The 25066-nt window shown below is 39.3% G+C and overlaps 2 protein-coding genes across 2 annotated transcripts; both read left to right on the top strand.

Annotated features, from left to right (window-relative positions):
* Window positions 1–3043: 3043 nt before the first annotated feature.
* On the top strand, window positions 3044–4557 carry scpp5 (secretory calcium-binding phosphoprotein 5). The gene is made up of 10 exons (XM_068589423.1): window positions 3044–3097; window positions 3210–3263; window positions 3425–3496; window positions 3609–3656; window positions 3767–3826; window positions 3976–4005; window positions 4092–4139; window positions 4228–4278; window positions 4367–4450; window positions 4540–4557. Exons 1-10 carry the CDS (start codon window positions 3044–3046, stop codon window positions 4555–4557), a joined length of 519 nt encoding a protein of 172 aa, XP_068445524.1.
* A 9343-nt stretch (window positions 4558–13900) lies between these two features.
* Window positions 13901–17878, top strand: cnga1a (cyclic nucleotide gated channel subunit alpha 1a). The gene is made up of 7 exons (XM_068589424.1): window positions 13901–13995; window positions 14100–14162; window positions 14423–14573; window positions 14733–14827; window positions 15118–15224; window positions 16203–16813; window positions 16916–17878. Exons 1-7 carry the CDS (start codon window positions 13901–13903, stop codon window positions 17876–17878), a joined length of 2085 nt encoding a protein of 694 aa, XP_068445525.1.
* The last annotated feature ends 7188 nt before the right edge of the window (window positions 17879–25066 follow it).

Raw genomic sequence — 25066 nt, forward strand, 5'->3', positions numbered from 1 at the left:
CAAAATGAAATTCATCCTGCTTGCTGCCTGCATCGTTTGGGTGGCTGTTTGTGCTCCTGTAAGGACAAAACATTGTGCATAATGGTTATTGACAATGTGGTCATTGAACAATACTGCATTTAAAGGTTTGTCTGAATTATTGATTTTACACTGATTTGCATTCCACTGAGTCTACGCTCATTTCTTTGCTCCTTTGCAGACACAGATGTTCATGGAGTTTGACATGCGTCACGCTCCAGCTGAGGTACAGTAGATCATGACACATAATAATTAATAATAAAAGACACAGTTTCAAACATCAGTGAATAAGCTCTGGACACAGGGCTGGTATTAGCTGTTCAACACTGATGGTAATGTCTCGGTAGCTGAGCCTGTTGCTGGCTTGGTTGCTAGCAGTTGCTGCTTTTTCTCATAAGCTACACTCAAGGTTAACTTCTTCTTCTTCTTCTTCTTCTTCTTCTTCTTCTTCTTCTTCTTCTTCTTCTTCTTCTTCTTCTTCTTCTTCTAAGGCAGCCCATGCTATTCCTGCTGGAGCCCCATTTGGATCTCTGGAAGTTGTAAGATCATTTGTATAGTTTTGCTCATTATTTGAATACATTTTATCAAAAGCAAAATTTTTTATGTGTGATAATCTGGACTGTTTTTATTTCCAGCTGCTCGCTGTCGATGCCCAGAGGCGGCTTGTTGGTGGACCTGTGAGTGACACAGTATAGCTTCATTCATGTGTGTGCTCATGCTTAAGCCAATTCATTTAAGATGCATTAGACCCTACTCCCATTTGAATAAAAGATGATTACTAGTTTAATCAGTACAACCCAGTCAAACCATGCATTGTTTTAACCTTTTTATTTTCTTTGTTATATATTCATGTGAATGAGTGTGCCTGTGTGTTGTCATTGAAAGGTCCGTGGCTTAATAAAGCATGAGATTCTTGAGCCTAACGGTATAGACACAACAGATGTGGTAAGTGACTGCAGATTGTCATTCCTCAGAAGTTGTGTGCAATTTTGTTGAACTAATGATCTCTTCTCTTTCTCATCTACCGCAGTACTACTCCTTCGGTTTTGACCTGCCAGCAGCTCCAGCAGCTCCAGCAGCTGTTGCTCCTGTTGCTCCAGCAGCTATTGCTCCTGTTGCTCCTGTTGCTCCTGTTGCTCCTGTTGCTCCTGTTGCTCCTGTTGTACCCATCATTGCTGCTAGTGTGCCTGTAAGAAAGACTACAGATTTTCATTTTGAGCCATTTAAGTTTTTGACGCTTTGATTGATTTTACTGTGATAGCTTCAAATGACCGCATCAGGTAGGAAACTGGATTGAATCAAAGCGGTGACGAGGGCAACAGGTTCATTTTGATGAATACGTTTTGAATCAGAGAGAAGCAGTTTTCCAACTCTTCTGGCAGCACGTTGAGATGCATTGGCTGTCATTTCAGGCTGCCAAACCCAGCAGCGATGAGGAGGAGGAGGAGGAGGAGGATTAAATAATCAGTCAGCAGGATAGGAGTGGGTGGAGCAGAACAGGTACACATGCATACAACATAAATATTTCCATATTTACAAGGAACATAGACTGTCCTCTGTTGATGCATAATTTAGAATATTAGGTTTTAATGTTTCAATGTTTGAAACACAATCTTACAATCATATATTCTCTTTGTGTGCTTTAAATGCATTAGCAAAGTCATCACAAGAACAGTCAAGATGTATTTGCTTCTCTTCCCACTTTAGGTGACCGCTGCAATAAGTCCGCAGCCAAACCCCGCTGAAAGATGACGAGCTAACACTGCTGTTTACCAAAGTATGATACATATGGTGCAATATTGAAAAGAAAACAGTGCTCTGTAGATGATGCACACAATCATAATAATAATAATAATCTCATAATAAAACTTGGTACAAGGCAAATACATGTGAGTGTGTGTTTTAATCCCAGTTTTGAGCCAACACTGCATGTTGTTTCCTCGTTGAATTTTGCTACATAATACATATCAATTACTCATCAATTACTCATCTGTTCTACTGGTTATTTGCTTTAAATAAGTGTATATAAGTATATATATATATATATATATATATATATATATATATATATATATATATATATATATATATATATATATATATATATATATACATCTTTGTGCTTATACTACAGAACCAACATTTTGTAAAAAGATGATTGTAAAATCATGTAATGTTAGTTTGTAAATCATCTTTTGACTTTTGAACTTTTGAATTGTTTTACAAACACAGGCAGACACTAACATATAAAGTTTATGCAAGCTAAAATATGAGGGAACTTTTTTCAGCTTGTTTAAATTCCCTGGAGTAAAAAACTGAGAGTCCTAATCCCATTAATAAAAACACATTCAATACATTCACCATAAATTGCCTCGATAGACTTGTGTGCCTGAAACTGCTGTTCTCCTGATTTGGAAACACAATAACACGCAAGCAGCTAGAAAACAAACATAATACATGTATTAATGCAGTCAAATAAGTAGAATAGAATAGGATTATCTCTTTGTGAACCTTTATTGTTAAAAGAAACATACGCAATCTTGCAGTTTCTGATGTTTATGCCACAACGCTGCAGTCGCACGGACGTAATTAAACTGTCATTACGTCAGAATGAGGCACAAGGAGCGTGAAGGTGTGCGCTGCACCAGACAGTGTAATCAAACAGTCTGCTATTACACAGAAAGTGGATTTGACCACTGGTCATTTAGTAAAGCTGAAGACTAGACACCTGCACTGCACCTACTCATTGGGCAACATCACGCCCATTACTGGGATTGGCTCTTAGGTGAGCTTGCACCCTATAAAAGACAAAGTAACTCTGGAGAAAATACAATCAACTGGCATCAACCTTCATCAACCTTCACCATCCTTTGCAGTGGTGTTCTTTTATTGCAGAAGGTGAGTTATGACATTTTTCAACATGAGTTTGTTGCTTGTTTTCCTTTTAAGATGCCAACCGTGCAGTATGACTTTTTGTTCATGTAATGATCCATTTTGTCCTTAGGACTCGGACAATCAGACAAACATGAAATTGATCATCTTGTGCCTCAGTCTGGCGAGCACGGCCTGTGCTGCACCTGTAAGTTTTAAAAACAAAGAACGGTTGCTCTTGTGGCTTCTTTTTCTCAATCCAGTCAGAGTTCAGATGTTTCATCTCATCGAACTATTTCTGTTTTTCTCTTCGTTCCCAGTCCATCTTTCATTACCTGCCTCATTATGCAGGTTCTAGGCAACCACCCTCACAGGTAACCATGTGTGTTGTTTAACTTCTTTGTTTAAAGGTTGTTACTATGCCAAAATGAACAATATACAGTATATTACTTTGTGAAAGGTACTTGCGATACATTCATGAAGCACAGCAGAAATATTGGAGTTCACCATCTCACACAATTTCCCATTCATTCAGATGAGAAATCCCTTCACAGCTGGTCAGTCTCTGCCACAACCTGGAGTACCTGGCGCTTACAGTGTGGAGCTGGTACGTCACACTCTTTCTTATCTCATGTGTAGGATTGTATATCTCTAAGATGTATTTTTATGTTCTTGACAAAAGCTTGCAGTACACTCATTTTTTTTTTTTTCCCCTGAAGATTTACCCCCACAGAGTTGCTGGTGGTGCAGGGGGATCAGGTGCACAGGTAAGCATGCAGTTTTACAGGAGCAGCTTCGCTTTTAAAAATGCGATAAAAACATCACCTAATTGCTCTCTATTTTTCATTGATTTATATTTTTTTCTCTCTTTTTGCAGTCCTTTGGTTTCATCAAGTACTCCATTCCTCAGCCACCAGGCAGGCAGAGTGTGGAAGTCGTAAGTGTTTCCCCCTCTTTTCAGATTACCAGATACTATTGGGACTGATAAACACTTTAATTATTGCCTCTAGAAGCATGTTTGATAAAGTAAACAACTGAACAATACTTATTGATATGTTTCTGACTCTCCTGTTTTTAAATTTTCAGTATTACCCCTATGATTTCACACAGCAAAGGGTAAATATTTGAAACTTTGTGAAATAACTTACTAATAATATTTCACATGGGGCAGTACTAAATGAGGACATGTGCTTTTGTTCCAGATAATGACAAACATGCCTCCTATGACAAACGTCCCTCAGATGCCAAATGTGAGATATGATTAATTCTACAAATTCCCTTTCCCTGGTACTTTATTTGTCATATTTTATTCTTACTTTTATTCGTTTTTCTTCACAGGTGTTCCCATTTGAATACCCCCCGCAAAATACTCCCCAGCAAATCCCAAATGTAGGCGGAAGTTCCTCTAATGATGTGAATTTGAATGATTCTGAGCATTTTCTTTACTACTGAAGTTTTACATTTCCTCTTTTTTCAGATTCCCTCATTCAATGCCAATGCTCTTCCATCCCAGGATCCCATGCAGACCCTCCAGCAGGATCAGCCCATACAGACAAGCCAGGTATCATGACAATCACTATGTATGTCATCTGTGGCGAGAGCGTGTGAAATCAACAATATTTGTTTCAAATTGCATATTTATCTTCGCAGATGCCAGCACAGGTGTGAAGTGGATGAGAAGCATGAAAAGGAGGCAGCACTATACCTTCCTCCTTTAAACTTCTGCAATAGAACAAATTAAGTTAAATGAGTGTATCTGTTCCTGCACCATGCAAATGTGCTCACCAAAGTTAAGATAAAATGCTAAGATGTTAATTTAATAATCAATTTTTAATAAGAATATGTTGCAACAGTAAATATTTCCAATAAGGTCATCTGTTTAAACATATTTCTAAACAATCTTTTTGCTTTACTATATAGTCCTCATAGATACTTAACTATTATTGTGTCACTCAAATACTTTGTGATGCTGCATGTCCACAGTATGTAACAATTGTGCTGCATTAACTTGTTTTAACTTTTCTTTAAATGTAATTTTCCTTAAGAAATAAAGTCTAAGTTTCCAAGCAATTACATTCTCTGTCTATTTAAAGAGCTTCATGATTTGATTGCTATTATTTGTATATGGTAATGTAATGAAAACACAGCTGTATGGTGCAACTGCATATTGTTTTCATTATCAATTTGATCAACCTTCTGATAAATCTTATTAATTACTCTACTGTAATTGTTTGGTCTAAGAAACTGTGCCCATCACAATTTCCCAGAACCCAAGTTGGTGTCCCATCAACCAGGGGGAAGGGGGGGGGGGGGGGGCTGTTTAAAAAAAATGTTAAATGAGCGAGCAAATGACAGGGTGGATGGACCAAGAACTAGGGTGAGGCCAAAAGGAAACCAAAAATAAATACAGCGTTGTTTTAACAAACATTGGTCACGTCTTTAGGCTTTTTTTTGCAAAGCCCTAATACAGGGGGTGTTATGTTAAAAATGGCTTTTTTTGGTGGCACAAGGAAACCTGGAATTTCCACCCCGTGCCACCTATTTGGGCACAACCATGCTAACACCGTTCTATAACCCAGACATGTTCAGTTTACAATGATATAAAACTGTGAAAAGCAGCAAAGCCTCACAATTTAGAGAGTAAAAGTATCAAGTATGTGTTTCATGAGCAGTCATTTCTGCACTACTTTTGAGAATAAAGAGGGATAAACGATTTGGATTTTTTTGGGGCAAATTTAGTGCCATTGGTTCAAATTAGCAGATGTTTTACGACACACAAAAAAGAAAGACCAGCGGTCTTTCTAACAATATTCTCCATGATGTATGTCATGTGCTAAGTCAAAGATTAATCAGACAAATGTAGAAATGGAGGCCACATGAATCCTCAATTAAATACATTGAATTGTTTGTTTTTTTTAACATTTTTTTATTTATCCCAGTGTGCATCTGTCGGTGCAGCGGTTCAGAGAGGTATAGAGGTGCGAGGTTGTGGTGACGAGGAGAATCTTGAACTGGAATCTTTGCTGGGGAGCCAGTGGAGGTAGCGGGGTGATGTGGTCTCTGGTGTGGGAGTGGGAGAGGAGACAGGCTGCTAAATTCTGGATGTATTGTAGTTTGTAAGATGATGTTGGTGAATGTGCCATAAATAAAGGATGCTGTTAAAGTATTCCAGTCAAGAGGTGATGAAGGCATGCATGAGTTCAGCGGCTGAAGAGGTAAGGGAGGGGCGTAGACGGGCCATGTTTTTAAGATGAAAGAAGGCTGTTTTTGTGATGTGTTTGAAGTCGCGTTCAAAGGAGAGGGTTGGATCAAAGATGACACAAAGGTTACAGATGCGTGTGAATGCAAGAACAGTGGGACCATCGATGCATAGGGAGAAGTTGTGGTGCGTTTTGTTAAGTGATTTGGGGCCGACGATGAGGATTTTAGATTTGTCGCTGTTGAATTTAAGGAAGCTGGCTTGTATCCAGGTCTTTATATCTGTGAGGCAATTGATATTGGTGGAGTAGGTAGTGGATGTGATGGATTTGGTGGAGATGTAAAGCTGTGTGTCGTCGGCATGCCAGTGGAAATGAAGACCATGGTGGCGTACGATGTCATTTAGGGGGAGCAGAGAGTGAAGAGAAGAGGGCCAGGTACTAAACCTTGGGGGACACCTTAAGGAACTAGGGCTGTGTTAGTCTTGGATTTATTGTTGGTAATGAACTGTTGGCACTCAGAGATGTATGACTTTAACCAGGAGCGGGCTGTGCCAGTAATGTGAAGGCAGGACTCAAGAAGTGAGGGAGAATGGGTTGGTTAAAGGCTTCACTAAGGTCAGTAGGATGAGGATGTTGAGGGAGTGTTCACTAGAGGAGAGGAGGTCATTGGTGACTTTGATTAGGCGTGTTTCTGTGCTTAGATGTGATTGAAATGGTTCATATAGTTGGTTTCGACTTAGTTCTGAGTTTTGTGTGTAATTTATAAATGTTTTGTAAGGCATAGATAGTCCCCATTTTAGATGGGGTCACACAAAATACTTAACTAACAACTAATAACTACCTGAATTAATCATGAATTGCTGTATTAAAACAGGTTTCTAAAGCTATGTTAACATAGTCCCTAGCCATTAGTGCATATCTAAATCATTATAAATGCATGAATAAATTACATTTAAATCATTTTTTAAATCATTTACTAACACTTATGATCTCAGTAATCATCTATAAGTCCTTAATAATTGGTTTGTTATATATATTAATTAATTTACAAATGGAGAATGTATCATTCATAAACTATGAAAACCCAATCAGTAAAGCCATAATAAGCTTATTAATCAAGAATAAAATATTTAGAATTGTATTTATTAATTGTATACTAATGAGTGTCAATGTCGAACAAATATGTTATAAATGATGAATTAAGTGTTTACTCAAACTTAACTAATGCTAAATAGCATGTAGTTATCATAAAGTGTTCATGGATAATGTACAAACAATGGGCACATAAATAAGGGGAGGACCTATGATTGACCCCTGTGGAACACCACAAAAAACAAATTACTGTCACGACCGAGTGTGGTGGGACAGCGACTCAGGTGCAGAGGAAGACAGGAGGCAAGGTTTTAGCAAAAATTAAAAAAGGGTACTTTACTTTGTCCCGAAAACAGACACAACAAAAGGCTGGAACACAAAACAGCGGGATACGCACACCGGCACTGAATGACAACTACATATGACATACAACGACCTGACAGGGGACAAGGGAAAACAGGGAGGTATAGCAGAGGGGAAACACAGATGAGGGGCATAAACAATCAGGGGACACACATGGGAGTGGCTGAGGACAAGTGAACAGAATTAAACAATCAGGGAGATGCAGGAAACAGACAAACAACAAAATAAAACAGGACATGACTCAACCAATTACAGAGAAATGTTTGTTTGTGTTGGAAATGCGAGAGGTATAGAGTAAAAGTGGCATGTCCATGAACACCTCTGCTCTATGATATGATACTAAAGTAATTAAAGAACCCAACATGTACGGTCCAGGTACAGTATATGCATCTTACATACAACATAGGCTACTATTATAATGACAATACAAGTGATTGAACATCATTTGCCACATTGGTTGAACAAATTCCCCCATAGTGAAATGTAACTGTCTGTAAAAAAAATACCATAAAGGAAAATGCCTTCCTGAGCTTCTCTCCCCTGGGGACAAAAGCCTGTCACAACATGATTTAACATTTTTCTCTTCAAAGACACTTGAAATACACAGGCGCCATAGATCCTCTCACGCTATGTGTGTCTCTTCCCCTCAAGTTCCCTTTCCTTGAACATTTACCACATACATTTATGGATTTACGGAGATGTTGACAGCAGGTTTAACACAATACATACAAAACCTGCTTAAAATGAGTTTGTATATATGGACTTGAGACAGTTTGGATTTCTACAGTCAGGGTGTGTTGGGGTGTGTGAAAATGATTACAATCTGGGCATGCATGTCCAAATTTTATTGCAATCCATCCAATAGTTAGAAATGTCACTCACAACATTTAACTTGATAAATGAAAACAAAGTCAGTAGGATTTATCCACTGGGCAAAATAAACTGTACCAATAGTTGTTGAGATATTTCTGTCAGGACCAAAAAGTTTGAGCAAATAATGACTAACAGGTCATCCCTACAGCTGTCACTGCAATGGCTTTAAACCAGTAACAACAAGACCAAGACACTTGTCACCATTGTAAGCCTACCAAAAATAAACACATTGGGTTTGGACCAACAATGAAACAATTCAAACATTACGGAAACCGTCTGGGGTCAAATTGTTGATAAAATAGTCAAAGTTCCAATGAGGCAAAGATGAGCCTTGTTTCAAACTGTGGCATTTCACTTCAACAGTAAGGAACCCAATGTAGGGTTAAGTCCCCACCGCGTGTGGACAAAACCTCTTTTCTTTCTTATATGAAAGATATGTATATAAAATTGTAAGTGCAAACTTAATGTAAGTTAGTGTACGTAGGACATTCCAGTCCGTCAAGCTCCTGAAGTTCGCAGACGACACCACCCTCATCGAACTGATCTCCGGCGGGGATGAGTCCGCCTACAGATGGGAGACTGACCACCAGGTGACCTGGTGCAGCCACAACAACCGAGAGCTCAACGCTCCGAAAACAGTGGAGATGGTTGTGGATTACAGGAAGAGCGCAGCCCCACCCGCCCCTCTCACCCTGCATAAACTAAATTTAAGTTAGTGTACGTAGGACATTCCTGCTGCCACAGGAAAACATCAGTTTACAACCTCGTTCCTTCTTCTCACTGTCCAGTTTTTTAAGCAAAGGAACACTCGCACCGTGGACCCGAATAGCAACAGTACACGTTTTGAAGAGCTAATGAATGTCTTGTAGTATCAGGAGTGAAACTTATCAGCTCAGCAGTTTGGATGCAATAATGTCTAAAATGCAGTTTTGCAGATTACAGAGTCCTTCATTATCTGATTTAAAACCACACAAATAAGCATAAGAAACCCAAACACAGTGATACGGCCACACCAGCTAAAACAAACAGAGGGATCAGTGGAGACTTAGACACCACAAAAGTACATCCCATTGGCACACACACACACACACACACACACACACACTCACACAACATATATATATATATATATATATATATATATATATATATATATATATATATATATATATATATATATATATATATATATATATATATATATATGTATGTGTGTCTGGTTTTAAAGTGTAGACGTAGCCTGATAAGTTAAGGAGGGAATAGTCTCTTTGGTTCAAAGGCTGACTCATCTCCAACTCATCTGAAACGCAACAAGCCCCAAAAACACATACACTGCTTCTAAAAGGGGTCACAAGGAAAAGCTAAACAATTGGTTTAATGTTTAATAATACATTATAATTGCAAAGCTTATTACATGATGTCAATGGCGTCTCTCAGTCAGTATCATTACATATCATTATTCTGTAAGCTTCGTGCCGTCTCGTTTTAGAGCAATAAAGAGAAGGGCCTGTGTGCTCAGCATACTTGCATAGCATGTAATTAACTATAACTGGGGCCTTAACCTTACATGCCTCTTTTTTTTCAAAGTGTAAGGCCATTTCTTAAAACACATCGCTCTGGGAGTTCTACTGGATGTGATTGGTTGTCACAGGACGTTCCAGTGTATAAATGGCATCCGTGTTCGAGATGAAGGAGATTACTTTCCATCCCTCAGGAGACACATCTTTACTGTGCACCAGAAAAAAAGGTGAGATGGATTTTTCATATGGAAACCATTTTACACCATGTTAGAAACATATTTCTGCTAATATTGAAGGCCTTAAAGCCAATTATATTCACTTATTTTGATTTCAGAAACATGTTTTCTTATTCAGAAAAGAAAATGCAGGATGAATATCAATGTTGTACCTAACATGATGTGTTGTTTTTTGTAGGACCAATCATGATGAAGTTATTGGTGGTCACGGTATGCCTGCTGGTCACTGCCTTGGCTGCCCCTGTAAGTCTTTCCTAAACATGATTTAAACATGTCATTTACTCTGCCTACTCATTCCTTTTCAAAATGTTTGCTTTAGACAAAACAATGTATTCTGTTTTTTGCTCTTTTCTCTCGCTTGGTTTGCAGGTTGCGCAAAGTGACAGCAATGAGGAAAAAGTAAGACTTTCGCTTTTCTGTGAGGTTTAAGTGTCTGTCTGCCGTGGCATGTGATACCATGTTGTAGTCATGACATCGGATTTATAGGATAGGATAATTGGCTTAATTGCAGCGCATGTATAGAGATGTCTGGTATTTTCTCAGCAAGTTGCAGCACATGCTAATGAGGCCCTGAGGTGGATGGAGATGTACAGGCTGTACCAGCAGCAGGTAGTGGGGGTTCATTGTAGTTTCACGAAAACAAAACAAAAAGTCAGATAGTTTGGCATCAATCATTAATTAAAATCTTGAATCTGTATTTTTTCAGGAAGTAGTTGGAAACCCCTTCCTGCCTTCTGCTGATGCTCCTGTAAGTTAATATCTTGTTGGACTCCAACATGACTTTAGTTTTAGACACTTTATAATAACTGCACGCTATGAAGCATTAGTTTACAGTGCATTCATAATTTATAAAGCATTGTTATAAATGATGGATTTACCATTTGTAAATGAAGTATTATATAATGCTGCAAAGCGTGGAGTTATTATAAAGTGTTACCAAGCCATAGGACCATCTCAAAAAAATAATGAATAAATAAAACTGTAACACTTTATAATAACTGCACGCTATTATATAAAACGTCATTTACACATAGTGAATCCATCATTTATGAAGTGTGAAACAATGCTTTATCATGATGAATTGACGCATACCAAACTAATACATGCAGTTATAATAAAGTGTTACCAAAAACTTGAACATTAACTATAGTCTGGCATTTATTACTGAAGTTTGGGTGTAGCTTATTTATTAATTATTCATTCATTTATGTTCATCCAGCAGTGGCTGCAGTGGTAAACTCACATACAGCACTGCAACATCTAATCCGTCATAATTCAACATGCTGTTTGAGTTAAACGTGTTACGTCTATGCAGGCGGCTGCTGCACCAGCCCAGTCTGCTGATGTCCTCGCTCCTGCTGCCCAAGCTGTTGAAGATGCATCAGACGAGGAGTCAGAGGTGAGCAGACATACTAATATATGCCAAACCAAACCACCATTTATTTTATTATTCATACCTATGCTTTCAGTTTCTGTCTATCTCCTTGTGACAGGATGGCAATCCTGCCCCCAAAGGTGCAGCGCCTGGTGCTCCTGCCGTCCCCTTGAACTCTGATGAGGTAGAAGAGGCAGAAGAGGCGGAGGAGGTGGAGGCAGCTGAGGCTGAACCAGCTGTGGTGGAAGTCGAGCCAGCCATGGAGCCAGCCGTGGAGCCAGCCGTGGAGCCAGCCGTGGAGCCAGCCGTGGAGCCAGCCGTGGAGCCAGCCGTGGCTGACGTCCCAGTAGATGCTGCACCAGCTGAAGCTGATGCTGTGGACGTGCCTCCTGTTGATGTGGTTCCCGTTGACGTGGTCCCTGCAGCCCCTGAGGTGGCTGTTGATGCTGCTGATGTCCCAGCTGCGGATGCCGGTGCTGCTGATGCCCCACTGGCAGCTGAAGTTGACACAACTGGAGTTGCAGCAGATCCTGCTGCAGTGTAGTTTTCTCCCTCTCATCACCAGCCTCCTCGGTTAACAGTTGCAGCATTAGCTGGAAACAGCAACTGGATGTGTATGCAGTGCAAAAGTATGAGCCACCTGTGGCATATTGCTTACAGAATGAGGAAGAACAAGTGAAGTGTGTTTTTGGTTCAGAATTGGACAACTAAAACATTTTGTTGTGTTCTTTTTTCATTTGAATTAAAATACTTTTTACATTTCTGTACTTGAAATTCAACTGTGATCAATTAGTCCTACATGATTAAAAAAAATAATGTTTCTTTCAGAACTAAACAATTTTTTTATAGCAAACCTTTTGACTGTTCACAGTAGGAAAAGAATAGGCATTACTAATACAATCACAAATGTACCATGACAGAGTTTCAGCACAATACCTGGAAGCTGAATCTGAAGCAGCTCAATGGATTATTTAAACTTGTGCTTTTCCTTACATCAAAATGTCTTCTGTGAACTATCAAATAAAAGCAAAGATGCCATAAAAACATGGTATCTAAAACATACAGTAGCTTGTGAATTATTTCCCCTTCCCATTTAGCTGCCACCATCAACAAAAACATATAATGCCATCTTAATGTATCATTATCTATGGTCCAGATGCTCCTCAGTTAATATAAGAGCAGAGTGGTGTTCTGATAAAACTACAATCCTCAGCCAACAGGGAGTGCTACTGAACCATAGGAAGTATAGTATAGGAGAGGAGGATTTGTTGTTAGGAGGCAGCACTTGACACTGATAAAGGTTCAGATTTAATTTTACTCTCAAGATTCTCATTCATGTAAAAGGAACCAGAGCCACCTGATCTGAAATCTGTAATGCGCGGCACGATCTAATAGGATCAGAGCAGGATATATGGCTGAGGCTGCTGACTGAGCAGAAGACACTGGTGTGTGTGTGTGTGTGTGTGTGTGTGTGTGTGTGTGTGTGTGTGTGTGTGTGTGTGTGTGTGTGTGTGTGTGTGTGTGTGTGTGTGTGCAGTCAGGCTAAATCCGCTGGCGTTCCACAAATTATCAGGAAAGCAATAACCTCACAGATAAAAAATAAAAGTCCACAGAAAATGTGTTTTACTGTTCTGGATCTTTGCAAACAGTTTGACTGAAGGTTTTCCAAACTTCACTTCAACACATCTCATCTTCTAATGGAGTGGACAAATAAGGAGGACGAGTGACTCTGCTGCTCCTCCTCTCAGCCAATTCTAATCCACAAATCCTGATCAGGGTCACTGAGACTCTATGACATAGTTCGTTAGACTCAAATAGGTGACACTTGTCTGGCTGCATTTTGATATTATTTGAAATTTAAACTAATGATTATTCCAATAAATCTGCCGTAGGGGGCCAGTTACAAATCCTTAAAAAAAAACTGCAAGAGGATAAAAAGAAAATGGACTTTAAATTACATTAACGAGGGGAAAAGGTAAGTTGAATAATATTGGGTCATCGCTACATTTTGGGAAATATTTCTTCTGTTGCTGCTTGTACGGCCTTTCACTTGATGCAATTTTGCGAACTGGTTTTGGACTGCAAACAAGTTTTCAGATTAATTGTCTGGTCAATAAAATGCCATAACAATAGTAAAAATGTTTCTGAGACCAAGAGGACTTCCTGAAATGTCTTGATCTGCCCAAGCAAAAATATGAAACTTTACTGTCAGTTTAGTTTACTGTCAACATTAAAATCACACCCAATATTAAGAATTGAGATGCCGATAGCAGTTCCCCTTTTGACATGTGTGCTTTTTAATTGTTTAAATGATGAATGAATTATTTTTCCAGAGGAAACAGATCGGCAGCCATGGCAACTTCCACCCCCCGTCCTTACCTTACTGTGCCGCCACACACTGAATTACACCTCTCCACGGACAGCGAAGAGTCAAGCGAAGAGGAGCTGTAAGCAAAGACACATTATTCAGACTAAGAGCTTTTATTCAAATACAAAAAGAAGTGAGACAGTTAATTAACTTCATGTGTTACGTGCTGTGTTTTTTTTTCAGAAGTGAGTCTGAATCAAATCCTTATCGCCTGCTCAACATGAATAACAGCAATGACAATGAAGAGTGAGTGTGATTATAGAGCCCCCAAAGCGATGAGTGAATCCCTTGTTAAACTGTTTCCCCTGTGATGTTTTCCCCGTTTCAGAAAGGCCAATTAAATGTGTTAATTAATAATTTTCCACGGAGAACAAGAAAAAAGGAGAAAGGTGAAAAAAAGAGAAGAAAGTGTGATTGTGTTATTGATAAACCTTTATGCAAATGTGTCTTCTTTTTTTTCTTTTTTTAAAGTACAGTATGCTCTAAGATATTGATGTGTGTTGCAGAAAGAAGGAGATGGAAAAGGAAGAAAATGAGGAAAAGGAAAAGGAAGAGAAGGAGGCAAAGGAAAAGGAAGAAAAGGAGGCAAAGGAAAAGGAAGAAAAGGAGGCAAAGGAAAAGGAAGAAAAAGAGGCAAAGGAAAAGGAAGAAAAGGAGGCAAAGGAAAAGGAAGAGAAGGAAAAAGAGAAAGAAAAGCAAAAGGAAAAGGACAAAGAGAAGTAAGTGCATCAATCAGAGAGACTTCCTCAGGGCAACTTTTGAACTTTCATATATTTATTGCATGCTTTCTATCTGTCTTTCTATAGGCCCAAAGAGTTATTTGTCATCAATCCTGCTGGGAATTTGTATTACAACTGGTTGTTCATCATCACACTACCAGTCATGTACAACTGGATCATGATCATAGCCAGGTGATTTCTATGAATCAGTGAATCTTCTTTTAACACTGCACTTTCCCTGCTGGTCAAAGAGTCACACGAGTCCATTCAATTGCAATAAGTGTTATTATATGTGTCATATAGTGTCATACATTCAAGCGGTTACATATCATTATAATTGTAGCACTAACTTTTTGCAGCGATATGTCCTTGTTCTTTCAAAAGCTGGAGGAAAGTTACTTGATTCCATGTGAATACACTAGTGCTAAACATTTACAATTGACATCACACATTTACTTCTTACTTTCTTCTTCTGAAATCAGGGCTTCCTTTGAGGAACTGCAGCATAACTACCTCATGTACTGGGTTCTTCTGGACTACTCCTCAGACATAATCTATCTGGCTGATATGTTCTTCAGGACCAGAACAGGTGAACAGCTGACCCGAGCCTCCCATTGAAAATCTGTCAAACCATAAATTCCCAACGTTTTCCAAAATACCCACATGTACACTGATGAAATTATTGGCTGATCCTGATAATGATAATGCATGTAAGGTTCATGTTCAAGTTTACTGTCAGATAGGTTGTGCCGTTGTAGATTCAAGCGCAATGACATGCACCTGCTCTGGCTCTTTTATTCCTGAGAAACACAATAAGGAACATAAAAAACTCAGCTATCAATAAGACTCAGCAGTCTGAGTTGGACAAATCAAGTGGGTATACAAAATAATTTCTTTGTGTTATTGTCTCACTGCAGGTCCTCAAAGGGAGACACAAAGAACTAAAAATATATTCGACTTACTTGACTAATTTAGACTGCTGAAGTCTCATATTAGCTTCTGCTGAAAGTGGATTTTGCGCATACAGCAACAACAAGCATTTTTTTTTAGCGCCATTGCTTCCACTGATTGCATTAGCAAGAGATTGTGCTACAGTCAGTACGAACAGGAACATTGATTACGGCGACCAAAAATGTGTGTTGCATTAATCCAATGAGTGTGAACTAACCCTTTAATTTCAGATATCAGATCCAACATATCTATCCTTTTTGGACATAATGTGCCACTGTTTCACAAATCTGACTCAAATAGACTTGATTCTTTTGGTACAGTGATCAACAGAAAAATGCTAATTTTAATGTGAGAAACATTCTTTAAAAATGTATCTAAATCATATGCACATCTAAAACAATACATTGCATGAATATCCATGTTTTTGGATTAGATTTAGGCCTAGATAATCACAAATGTAGCCTGTTTGTAAAAGTTGCCTGATAATATTAATTTCCATCACAATCATATGTGTATAATCAAGTGGAGATTGTGCAATAACTGGGAATATTTTTCCTCATGAAGAAAAACACTTGAAGATATTGTGTCTTTTAATCTTCTACCTTTTTGAATGCAGGTTACTTAGAGCAAGGCCTGATGGTGAAAGATAAGAAACTGCTACGTGATCGCTACATCGCTACCTGGCAGTTTCGTCTCGATTTTATCTCCATGCTGCCCACTGACTTCCTCTATATCTTCCTCGGCCTCGACTACCCTGAGATCCGCATCAACAAGCTGCTGAGAATCGGCCGCATGCTGGAGTTCTTCACGAGGACAGAAACTAAAACCAACTACCCCAACCTCTTCCGCATCGGAAACTTGATCATGTACATCCTCATCATCATCCACTGGAACGCTTGCTTCTTCTTCTCTTTCTCCAAATACATTGGTTTTGGTGCTGACGACTGGGTTTACCCGGCTCTGGATGATCCTGAAAATCCTGCGTTTGGGGAGTTTGGTAGGAAGTATTCTTTCAGCCTCTACTGGTCCACACTGACCCTGACTACCATCGGGGAAACGCCACCACCAGCACTGGACTCAGAGTTTATCTTCCATGTGATGGACTTTTTAGTGGGGGTCTTGATCTTTGCCACCATTGTAGGAAACATTGCCACCATGATCTCCAATATGAATGCTGCCCAAGCTCAGTTTCAGTCCCGAATTGACAACATCAAGCAGTACATGCAGGTAAACCTCTTTTTTTCCATTCAAATAATTGGAACCAAAAATATCAAAACAATCTGTCCTTTGATTATACGTTAAACGTTTGTGTTTTCCTTTTGATCGCAGGTCCGAAAGGTTGACAAGGTTCTCGAGTTGCGAGTTATCAAGTGGTTTGATTATCTGTGGAATAACGGCAAAGCACAGGACGAAAGAGAGGTCCTGCGATATCTTCCAGACAAGCTCAAGGCTGAGATCGCCATCAAAGTCCACATGGAGACGCTCAAGAAAGTTCGTATTTTTGCAGACTGTGAGGCAGGCTTACTGATCGAGCTGGTGCTCAAGCTGCAGCCACAGGTGTTCAGCCCCGGAGACTACATCTGCAAAAAGGGCGATATCGGCCGTGAGATGTACATCATCAAAGATGGAAAACTTGCGGTCGTTGCTGACGATGGCGTCACACAGTTTGTTGTGTTGGGAAGTGGCAGCTATTTTGGTGAGATCAGTATTCTTAATATCAAAGGCAGCAAAGCAGGCAACCGGCGAACAGCAAACATCCGCAGCATCGGATACTCAGACCTCTTCTGCCTGTCTAAGGATGACCTGATGGAGTCACTGTTAGAGTACCCGGATGCCAAAGGTATGCTCGAGGACAAAGGCCGGGAGATCCTGATGAAAGATAATCTAATAGATTTGGACCCAGCTAACATCATGCCTGAGGCCAAGGAGCTGGAAGAGAACGTTAACAAAGTCTACAACATGATGGAGCTGATGCAATTCAAGCTGAGGAAGATCCTGAGAAAATACAAGAGCACTGACAAGGCTCTGAGACTTCGCATCGCAGATCTGGAGCACCTAACAGGAGAGGAGGTGGAAGACGAGGATGAAGAGGAAGAAGAGATTAAAAAAGAAGAAAAGGAGGTGGAAGCGGAAGTAGAAGCAGCAGGGGAAGGAGAGGAAAAAGAAGAAGAGGAAAAGGGTGAGGAGGTAAAAAAAGACAAAGAAGAAGGCGAGGAGGAAGTGGAAAAGAAGGAAGAGGAAAAATGCGAAGAAGGAACGGGTGAAGAGGCAAAAGAAGAGGAGAAAAAATAAACCATATAGTTTGTGTAAAACACTAAGTACTTTTCTATTTAGCCACACAACAATAATTTTCACAACAAAATCTTACTGAACTTTCTTCTTAAATGACTCACAGAAACAGTGTAAAGGGGAAAAAAATGACACCAGAGACTGGCTCAAATACCGACTTAGTTGTCTTTAGAAGGTATTGCCATTGTATATATTAAAATGACCAACAGTATTTCAATTGACACATTTTGCCAACGACAATATTGATATTCAATTCAAATAAAATATTGGCTTCAGTTGTCCTATTCTTTGTGATTTCCACACCTCTGTTCTGATCGCTAACAACCATCAAAAGCACCGCCAGCCTATTTCTTGTACACTTTGTTGTAACCCTTGAAAACTTCATCATCATCAAGCCCATGCCCTTAAAAAGCTCTAGCATTTGCAAGTAAGCCCTCCTGTGACTTTGGGCAACTCTTATTTATCCTTCATGGTTTTAAATGTGTAAATTACTTCCGGTTGATGCAAATATGTGTAATCAATTAAAATGTGGTTCTGACAGAAACCGGGCTTGAGCAGAGTAATGCTACTGTCTCTTGCAATTATAATAACAGACACAGTTGGAGGAGGAGGTGTTGTTGCTGTCAAAGTGAAGTCATTTTTATCGGTTCCTAGTTAAATTGTCGTTTTAAATGTACGCCCCTCTCAAAGATCTCCGGGTTAAAAGATAGATCGAGCTTCTGGTCCTCCACAGAACTATCAATTATGTTCAAGGTCAGAGACAAAGTGTGGCATACTGGTGACACAGACCATTTGCTGACTTTTAAACCAAAATAAATGAGCATCTTTCTTGAGAAAACGCAAAAGCTATTCATCACATAAAATTAATCCCCAGCTCTTTTACAAATCTGCCAACATTTTGGAAAGTAGCAAACGTAAACAAGAACAAATCCTCAATATCTATTCCCTATGGTGCTACTTTTAACGACTGCCATTAAATTAGACATCAGAGGTTTGCCATGCTTTATACACATATTTTGCTGCTGCTGCTGGGAGTCAGTGTGATATGGTGTACTTTGGCTTTGGCTCAGGTTACCTCCTTAAATCCATACCTCCCAGTTGCCAATCTGATTTTGATTTTTGTTCAGTATTAATTCTGTACTTTCATCTGGACATGATTGAAAATGAAGGGCACACTCTCAATGATTCCTTGAAATTTAAATAAAGGTTTGGATCGTATTACCAACCCTGCAGTACACACTATGGTCCACACGGTGGCAGTAAATTGCAATGACTTACAGATAATCATATGGCATACAGTAGCTCTGGCACTAAAGCACTAAAGCACAAAGGTTATATAAACAAATACAATAAACAAAAAGAAATCAATAAATAAAAGTAAAACTCATATTGAAAAATAAGGCTTCGACAACCTCATAAATCCTTTAGAAGCGCAGCATCTTGTTCCCAAGAGGAGCAGATTAACTACACCGTCTGTGCATCTGAAGTGGGAGCTTAACTGCAGTCGCTGCCATTTCACCTGGAAGTCTCCGCCTCCAAATGTGTCCGACTAAACATTCAGGGAACACACTTGGTATAAAATGCCACATATAACCGTGCTACAATTATGTCTACTTTCATATGTCAAACAGTAATAATGTTATTTTATCAGAAACCTCAGCTGTAAACACGAGGAAGAACAGTTTCTGTCGCATTGTCAGTGTTTTCAAACGCTGGTTCTTTGCTAAGTTAGCCCATTTAGCCTGTAGACGGTCATGGACGGTGGACTGAAGGATCTGCCCATATGAGGATGCCTGTTGAGCTTGATTTGTTCATTGAGACACCAGATATAAACACTTACACTTTTAGCTTCACTGAGTTAGGTAGTCATCAAAGTAATACATCCAATACACGGCCATGGAATTGAACTCCTGGACCTCAAACTCCTTCATTTTAAGGACATTTGCTGAAGGTTTCCACACGAAGGGGACTTGGTTTGAGATATTTCGTTTGATACTTTAAAGACCTCTGTTTTTTATTTCGATTCCAAATTCCAGATTCAGAGCTGAATGTGGGTTTTGTTATTGCTGCAAGACGAATACAACTGTCTGCTGTTTAACTCAATTCCAACTCTTCAATTCATACCACTCCCCAAACACAGGTAGATGTTAGTGGCTCTGTGATGGGTGTCACCACGCCCCAAATCCATGATTCTATTTAATTTCGTATTTTAAGGTCACTCAGCATTGATGGCTCTGCTGTTCATCGACTGGGGAGTCTTGATTCCGAGAGATCAACAGATCATTGTTTTTTTATATCGTGTAGCTCATCTCATCTTTGAAAAGATAAGCTACATGGCATCAAGTGTGATAAGGGTAAGGGTTAAAAAAAGATAAAAACAAATTAATTTTCACATTAAATGTTGACAAATGCTCACACATCTTCTTCACTTGCCAGAGCTTTGTATGTAAATGCACATCCCGGCCACACTGAACTAAACAGTTTCCATTCACAGCCTGATGTCTGGAGGAATAAAAATAAATACCACTTACTCTCCAGTGTGAAAGCCACTAAGCATGTGATTCATGCCGAGGTGGCACCGGCACAGAGTCACATTCACAAGCTCAAGTCCATTAATCAAATCGTTGACAAAGCCAAACTCACTAAAGCAACTAATTTGTGATATCTCGCACAGTTGAATGAGTGAGACAGATGTTGATTTTGTGTTGCCATTCACGGAGACGCTGCGTGCATCCTCTTGCATGCTGCTGTCCTTTTCTCACCATGTACAATCCTCAATGTGGTGCATTGTGGAACAGCTTAATCAATGAGGAGACAATGACAGCAGGTGCTTTGTTATACTGTACTGCAGATAGCGATTCAGCAATTAAGGAACCATGCGCTCTGCTATTCAATTTTATTATCCTCAATGTCTATTGCTACTCGTTCCTGCGGGGTTTGCTCGTACATGTTTTAGTTACATTCATCAAACACTCTTAACTGATTAAAATGATGAATGCCATCTGTTTATAATTAACACTTGTTTGCTGATTAGGACGACCTGTTCTTCTCCATTTGTAGGCGGCTTCATTCATAAAAGTGTAAAGGAAAAATAAACTTCTATACTTTATACTCCAAGGCCAGCTTTTCGAATAACAGCAATCACATTTTGTAATTTTTTCAGTGGTAAGAGAGGACTCACAACTACAGGGAGATATTATATATCAGCAGAGCACTGCTGCACTTGGACAGACATCAAGAGTGAAGGTCTGACATAACGTTAGTTGCTAAAAATGTCTTTCTTAAGCAAAGTGGTCCATGATGGTTGAGAAGAATTAGGCTAGAGTAGGTGATAACAATGTTAATGTGCAAAAAAGGATACTGGGAGAGACTTGCATGAAGAACCTGAGGCAAGAGACTTCAGAGACTAATTGGTTTGCACCCTGAGTCTGTTTTGTGGTTAAGAGTTATGGGAGATTGTGGTTCCATGTTGGCATGAACTTAATTGTAATAGCCAATGAAAACCTGTTAACAGACCGGGGCACGGTAAATTTATGGAGCCCATGTCTTTATTTCTGCTGATTTCCCAGTGGAGATATTTCTCTGCTGGATTTAAAGCCTGAGGGTCTTTGCTGTATTGACCATCATCAGCAGAGCAAAAAGAAAACAGAAGAGTAAAAGGGTCATGTTTTACCCTCCCGGCGGTGAAAGACTTGTAGGGTAATACAATTGTGTACTTTGTAGTTATTGCTGCTCAACTCAGTTCATTCTGACTTCATCCAACGTGTCCACAAAGAGTGGACACGTTGAATTATGCGAGGCAAAACAATCTAAATATCTGAGTGAGTTAATTGGAGGTATTGAATTATTTCATTTGTTGCTCTGTATATCACGGAAGCCCATTCCACCACTGTGATTAAAAAAAGTAAGATCCCCTAAGTAATAATTATGAGACACTACCTCATATTTATGACTTGAATGAATGAATAAAAAGTACTTTATTAATCTCCAAGGAGAAATTAACTATCTCATCATGAGTTTCTATCTCTGGTAATTCTTGATTCTCAGATGCATGCTGTGAAGGATTCTGCGTCAATGCAGTGACAGAACATAATTTGGATATTGGTTTAATTTTGTAAACCGTAGACCCCAATTGCTAACGTATTTTTTTTCTTCTCCGTGTTCAAGTAGTCGTATGGACCCCAAATGAGTTCTAATAATTGTGTCATTTCATATCCTTTTTTACTAAATTTATTTATGAAAGAAATGCATGCTTTCCAAAAAAAAATCTCTTTATAATATATTTTCATTATATTTATGAACATCCATCATTATCTAAGCAAGATTTCCCAAAAATGACTTTTCGAGCAGTCGCCAAGTTGTACAAACTGTAAGGTTCAGGCCCTTTCTTTTTGGGAGATTAGGACCTAACAACTCTGCATCTGCAAAGAAGAACACAATAACACAAAGCTTAGGGGTATTTTGAAGGATTTTTATTTAAAAAAAAACTGTTGCTTGGTTCAAAAATGGAAAAAGAACTTTTTCATGGCAATACATTATCTCCCTGGGGCTTGCTGGGGCTTAAAATGTGCAAAAGCAAAGCTTCTGAAGTCTTGTTCTGCCTGCCAATGTGGGTGCTGTAGACCATCTGCATGGTAATACCTTAACACTACTCATTTTAGGAGAGACCAAACTGTCTTAACGCTGAATTTGTGTCAGCGTGTATCTACTGTGCCCTCTAATAGCCTTTAATTGATCAGTCTGTTGGTGGTCAATAGTCACCCTGAATGTGCACACACAGACGACAGTACAATGAGCTGCGAAGTCAAGCTTTCACACGGTATTTGTCCAAGGAATTTGAAGTTCGTAGGTATGTCCAAGGTAAGGACTACTAATGAAACATTTGGAGAGCAATACTCTTTCATTAGCAAATACATTGCTGTCCCTGGTTACATTTTGAATTGATCAAAGCAAATAGCCTCGAGCCCTGACACGAGTTCTGACACACAGCTGTGAAAAGAGAGGACGGCGACGCTGCAGCTGAACCTACGTTGCCCTGATATTTTTTTTACAAGAAATATGCAGTGGGAGATGTCCAAGAATGTACTTTAAAAAAATTGTAATTACCTCGCACATAACACCACAGCCAGATAATGAGCCCACCTCATTAGGCAGACAGGAATGAAACGGGTGGGAATAGACATCACATGCCAGTGCATCAACCTTGTCATTAGTCTTAGTTGTTTTAGTTGCTGTTTGCTGTAAAGCCTATGCTGCCTTAAAAACATACACAATGGGGTCCCGATGGTGTTTTTGTGTCACATATTTGAAGACTGAACCTTGAATTTTGACATTTTGACATGGACGGCACATCAACTCCCAGCTAATTCAAACATGGGCAAAGAGGTGGATCATGTGGAGCTGAGATGAAATGCTTTTTTGTACCAGGCTAAGCATGTTAGTTTCTCCCTTTTTCAGCTTTTTTCGGCATTTAGTAACCAAATTCCTAGTAGCACAATGAACTCAAGTACCATTTGTGTGCATATTCATGGTGACTTGGTATTGGAATTGTGCTTCGTTTCGCTAAAAGGGTGCAGAGAAAAAAGCTTTTAGACAAGCTTCTAGTGTGTATGATGTGCATGCAGGATACTTTGCTCCGTTTCAAAAATTCAGAAATATTTTCTTACAGTTCAGAAATTCAAAGTGAAGTCAAAAACTAATTCAAAATGATTAATACACATTTGTATTCATTCAAATATCCATGAACTAAATCATCATATGAACTAATTCAATGAATATGTATTCTCAATTTTCACACTGTATTATTAAACAGTGTCCCCATCATACTTGTGGCAGTATTTACATATCCTTAGGGACAAAACTTCAATATAGTCAGTGTCTCATATGAATTTCAATCAGCACTAACAGTGTTGTACAGCAGAGTGAAAACACTCATTTGATGCACGTCGGCTGGTCCTCACTTTAATCTCTTGTTTTAAATCACTACAGCATTACTCATTTTAACATCTTAGAATGATTTAATGATTTCTAAATTAGGATACGGGTTTTTTCCTCCGCCACACAACAATCCTGTATACTTAAACATACCTTTACTGTCAAACACATTTGAAAACATCATGTGAATACAGTACATATGTTTTTTGTCTACTTTTTATGCATCTGTTTTAATCACGATAGACAGCTTTATGAGTTTCAGGAAGTGTGAAAGGTAAAAATAATGTTTCTTCTGCTGTGAAAAACTGAGGTAGTATAATGCATCCGCAGGACACAAGAGACCTACAATAGAATAAAATTCCTGCATTCTTCTGCATGGCGCAGTGAACTGAAACTGTCTTGTGACTGCACTTAAATCATATGGACCATCACAAACTTCATTTTCTTCGACTCCTTTTTTATTTTGGAGTACTGGTATAACACTACGAGGCTACAAATAAACACAAATTAAGAAATTAATACATCCACTTCACTGTGAACCGCAACCTCAGATTATATATCTATATACTATCTATCCATCTATTGATATTAAAGGACTAAATTAGTCTGGACACCAGCTCCTGTATCGTGTTGAAAAGCTTCAGTGGATTGATTGGATTTGATCAGCCGTGGGAGACATGTAAATGTACCCGTGCAGAGGTTACCATTGCACTGAAGGCTATGTCAGGAGATGAAGGAGGTTCATCTGATGTGAACACTTGAATGTCTGGGGGGACCTTCAGCCTGTTAGATGTGAATATTGATGTGACAAGAAGGATTGAATATATTATCTGTGTTGCATGAAGACACACACAATGTAACAGTGGTGAAAAACTCAACAGGAGGTGAACTGTGGGCTGAAAAGAGTGTCTTATTGGACACACGCTGCCCTGCCACTCCAATATCCTGTTCCTTCTTTGAAATGCTGCTGACAAAAAGATCATGGAGGGTCACAGAAGATAAAGGTACACAACGTGCGCTGACTGATTACTGCATGTGGGCCATTGCGAAGAGAGACGGCGGGGTTCATCTGTTATTCATGAAGTTTAACACTGCAGCCACAAAACAATCAATCTCTTTCACCATGTGTGCCATTGGTGCGTCACTGAGTGCGCACGGCGAGCCCTGCCTGTTGCTGCTGCCGGTGCCGGAGGAGAGAGGCTGTGCGCTCACACCCACATTTACCAAGCACTGAAGGATACTGGCGTTTCACCGCGT

The sequence above is a fragment of the Clinocottus analis genome, unplaced genomic scaffold (genome assembly GCF_023055335.1).
Source record: "Clinocottus analis isolate CAN_PGR_092001 unplaced genomic scaffold, fCliAna1.0.p SCAF_22, whole genome shotgun sequence".
Classification (NCBI taxonomy): Eukaryota; Metazoa; Chordata; class Actinopteri; order Perciformes; family Cottidae; genus Clinocottus; species Clinocottus analis.

Excerpts from the sequence above, each read along its gene's own strand:
- cnga1a (XM_068589424.1), top strand. The coding sequence starts at position 13,901 with ATGGCAACTTCCACCCCCCGTCCTTACCTTACTGTGCCGCCACACACT. Across the intron at positions 14,574-14,732 it reads AGGAAAAGGAAGAAAAGGAG|TTATTTGTCATCAATCCTGC; the intron begins GCAAAGGAAAAG and ends AGGCCCAAAGAG. Across the intron at positions 15,225-16,202 it reads GTTCTTCAGGACCAGAACAG|GTTACTTAGAGCAAGGCCTG; the intron begins GTGAACAGCTGA and ends TTTTGAATGCAG.
- scpp5 (XM_068589423.1), top strand. The coding sequence starts at position 3,044 with ATGAAATTGATCATCTTGTGCCTCAGTCTGGCGAGCACGGCCTGTGCT. Across the intron at positions 3,264-3,424 it reads CTAGGCAACCACCCTCACAG|ATGAGAAATCCCTTCACAGC; the intron begins GTAACCATGTGT and ends CCATTCATTCAG. Across the intron at positions 4,006-4,091 it reads ATGATTTCACACAGCAAAGG|ATAATGACAAACATGCCTCC; the intron begins GTAAATATTTGA and ends CTTTTGTTCCAG.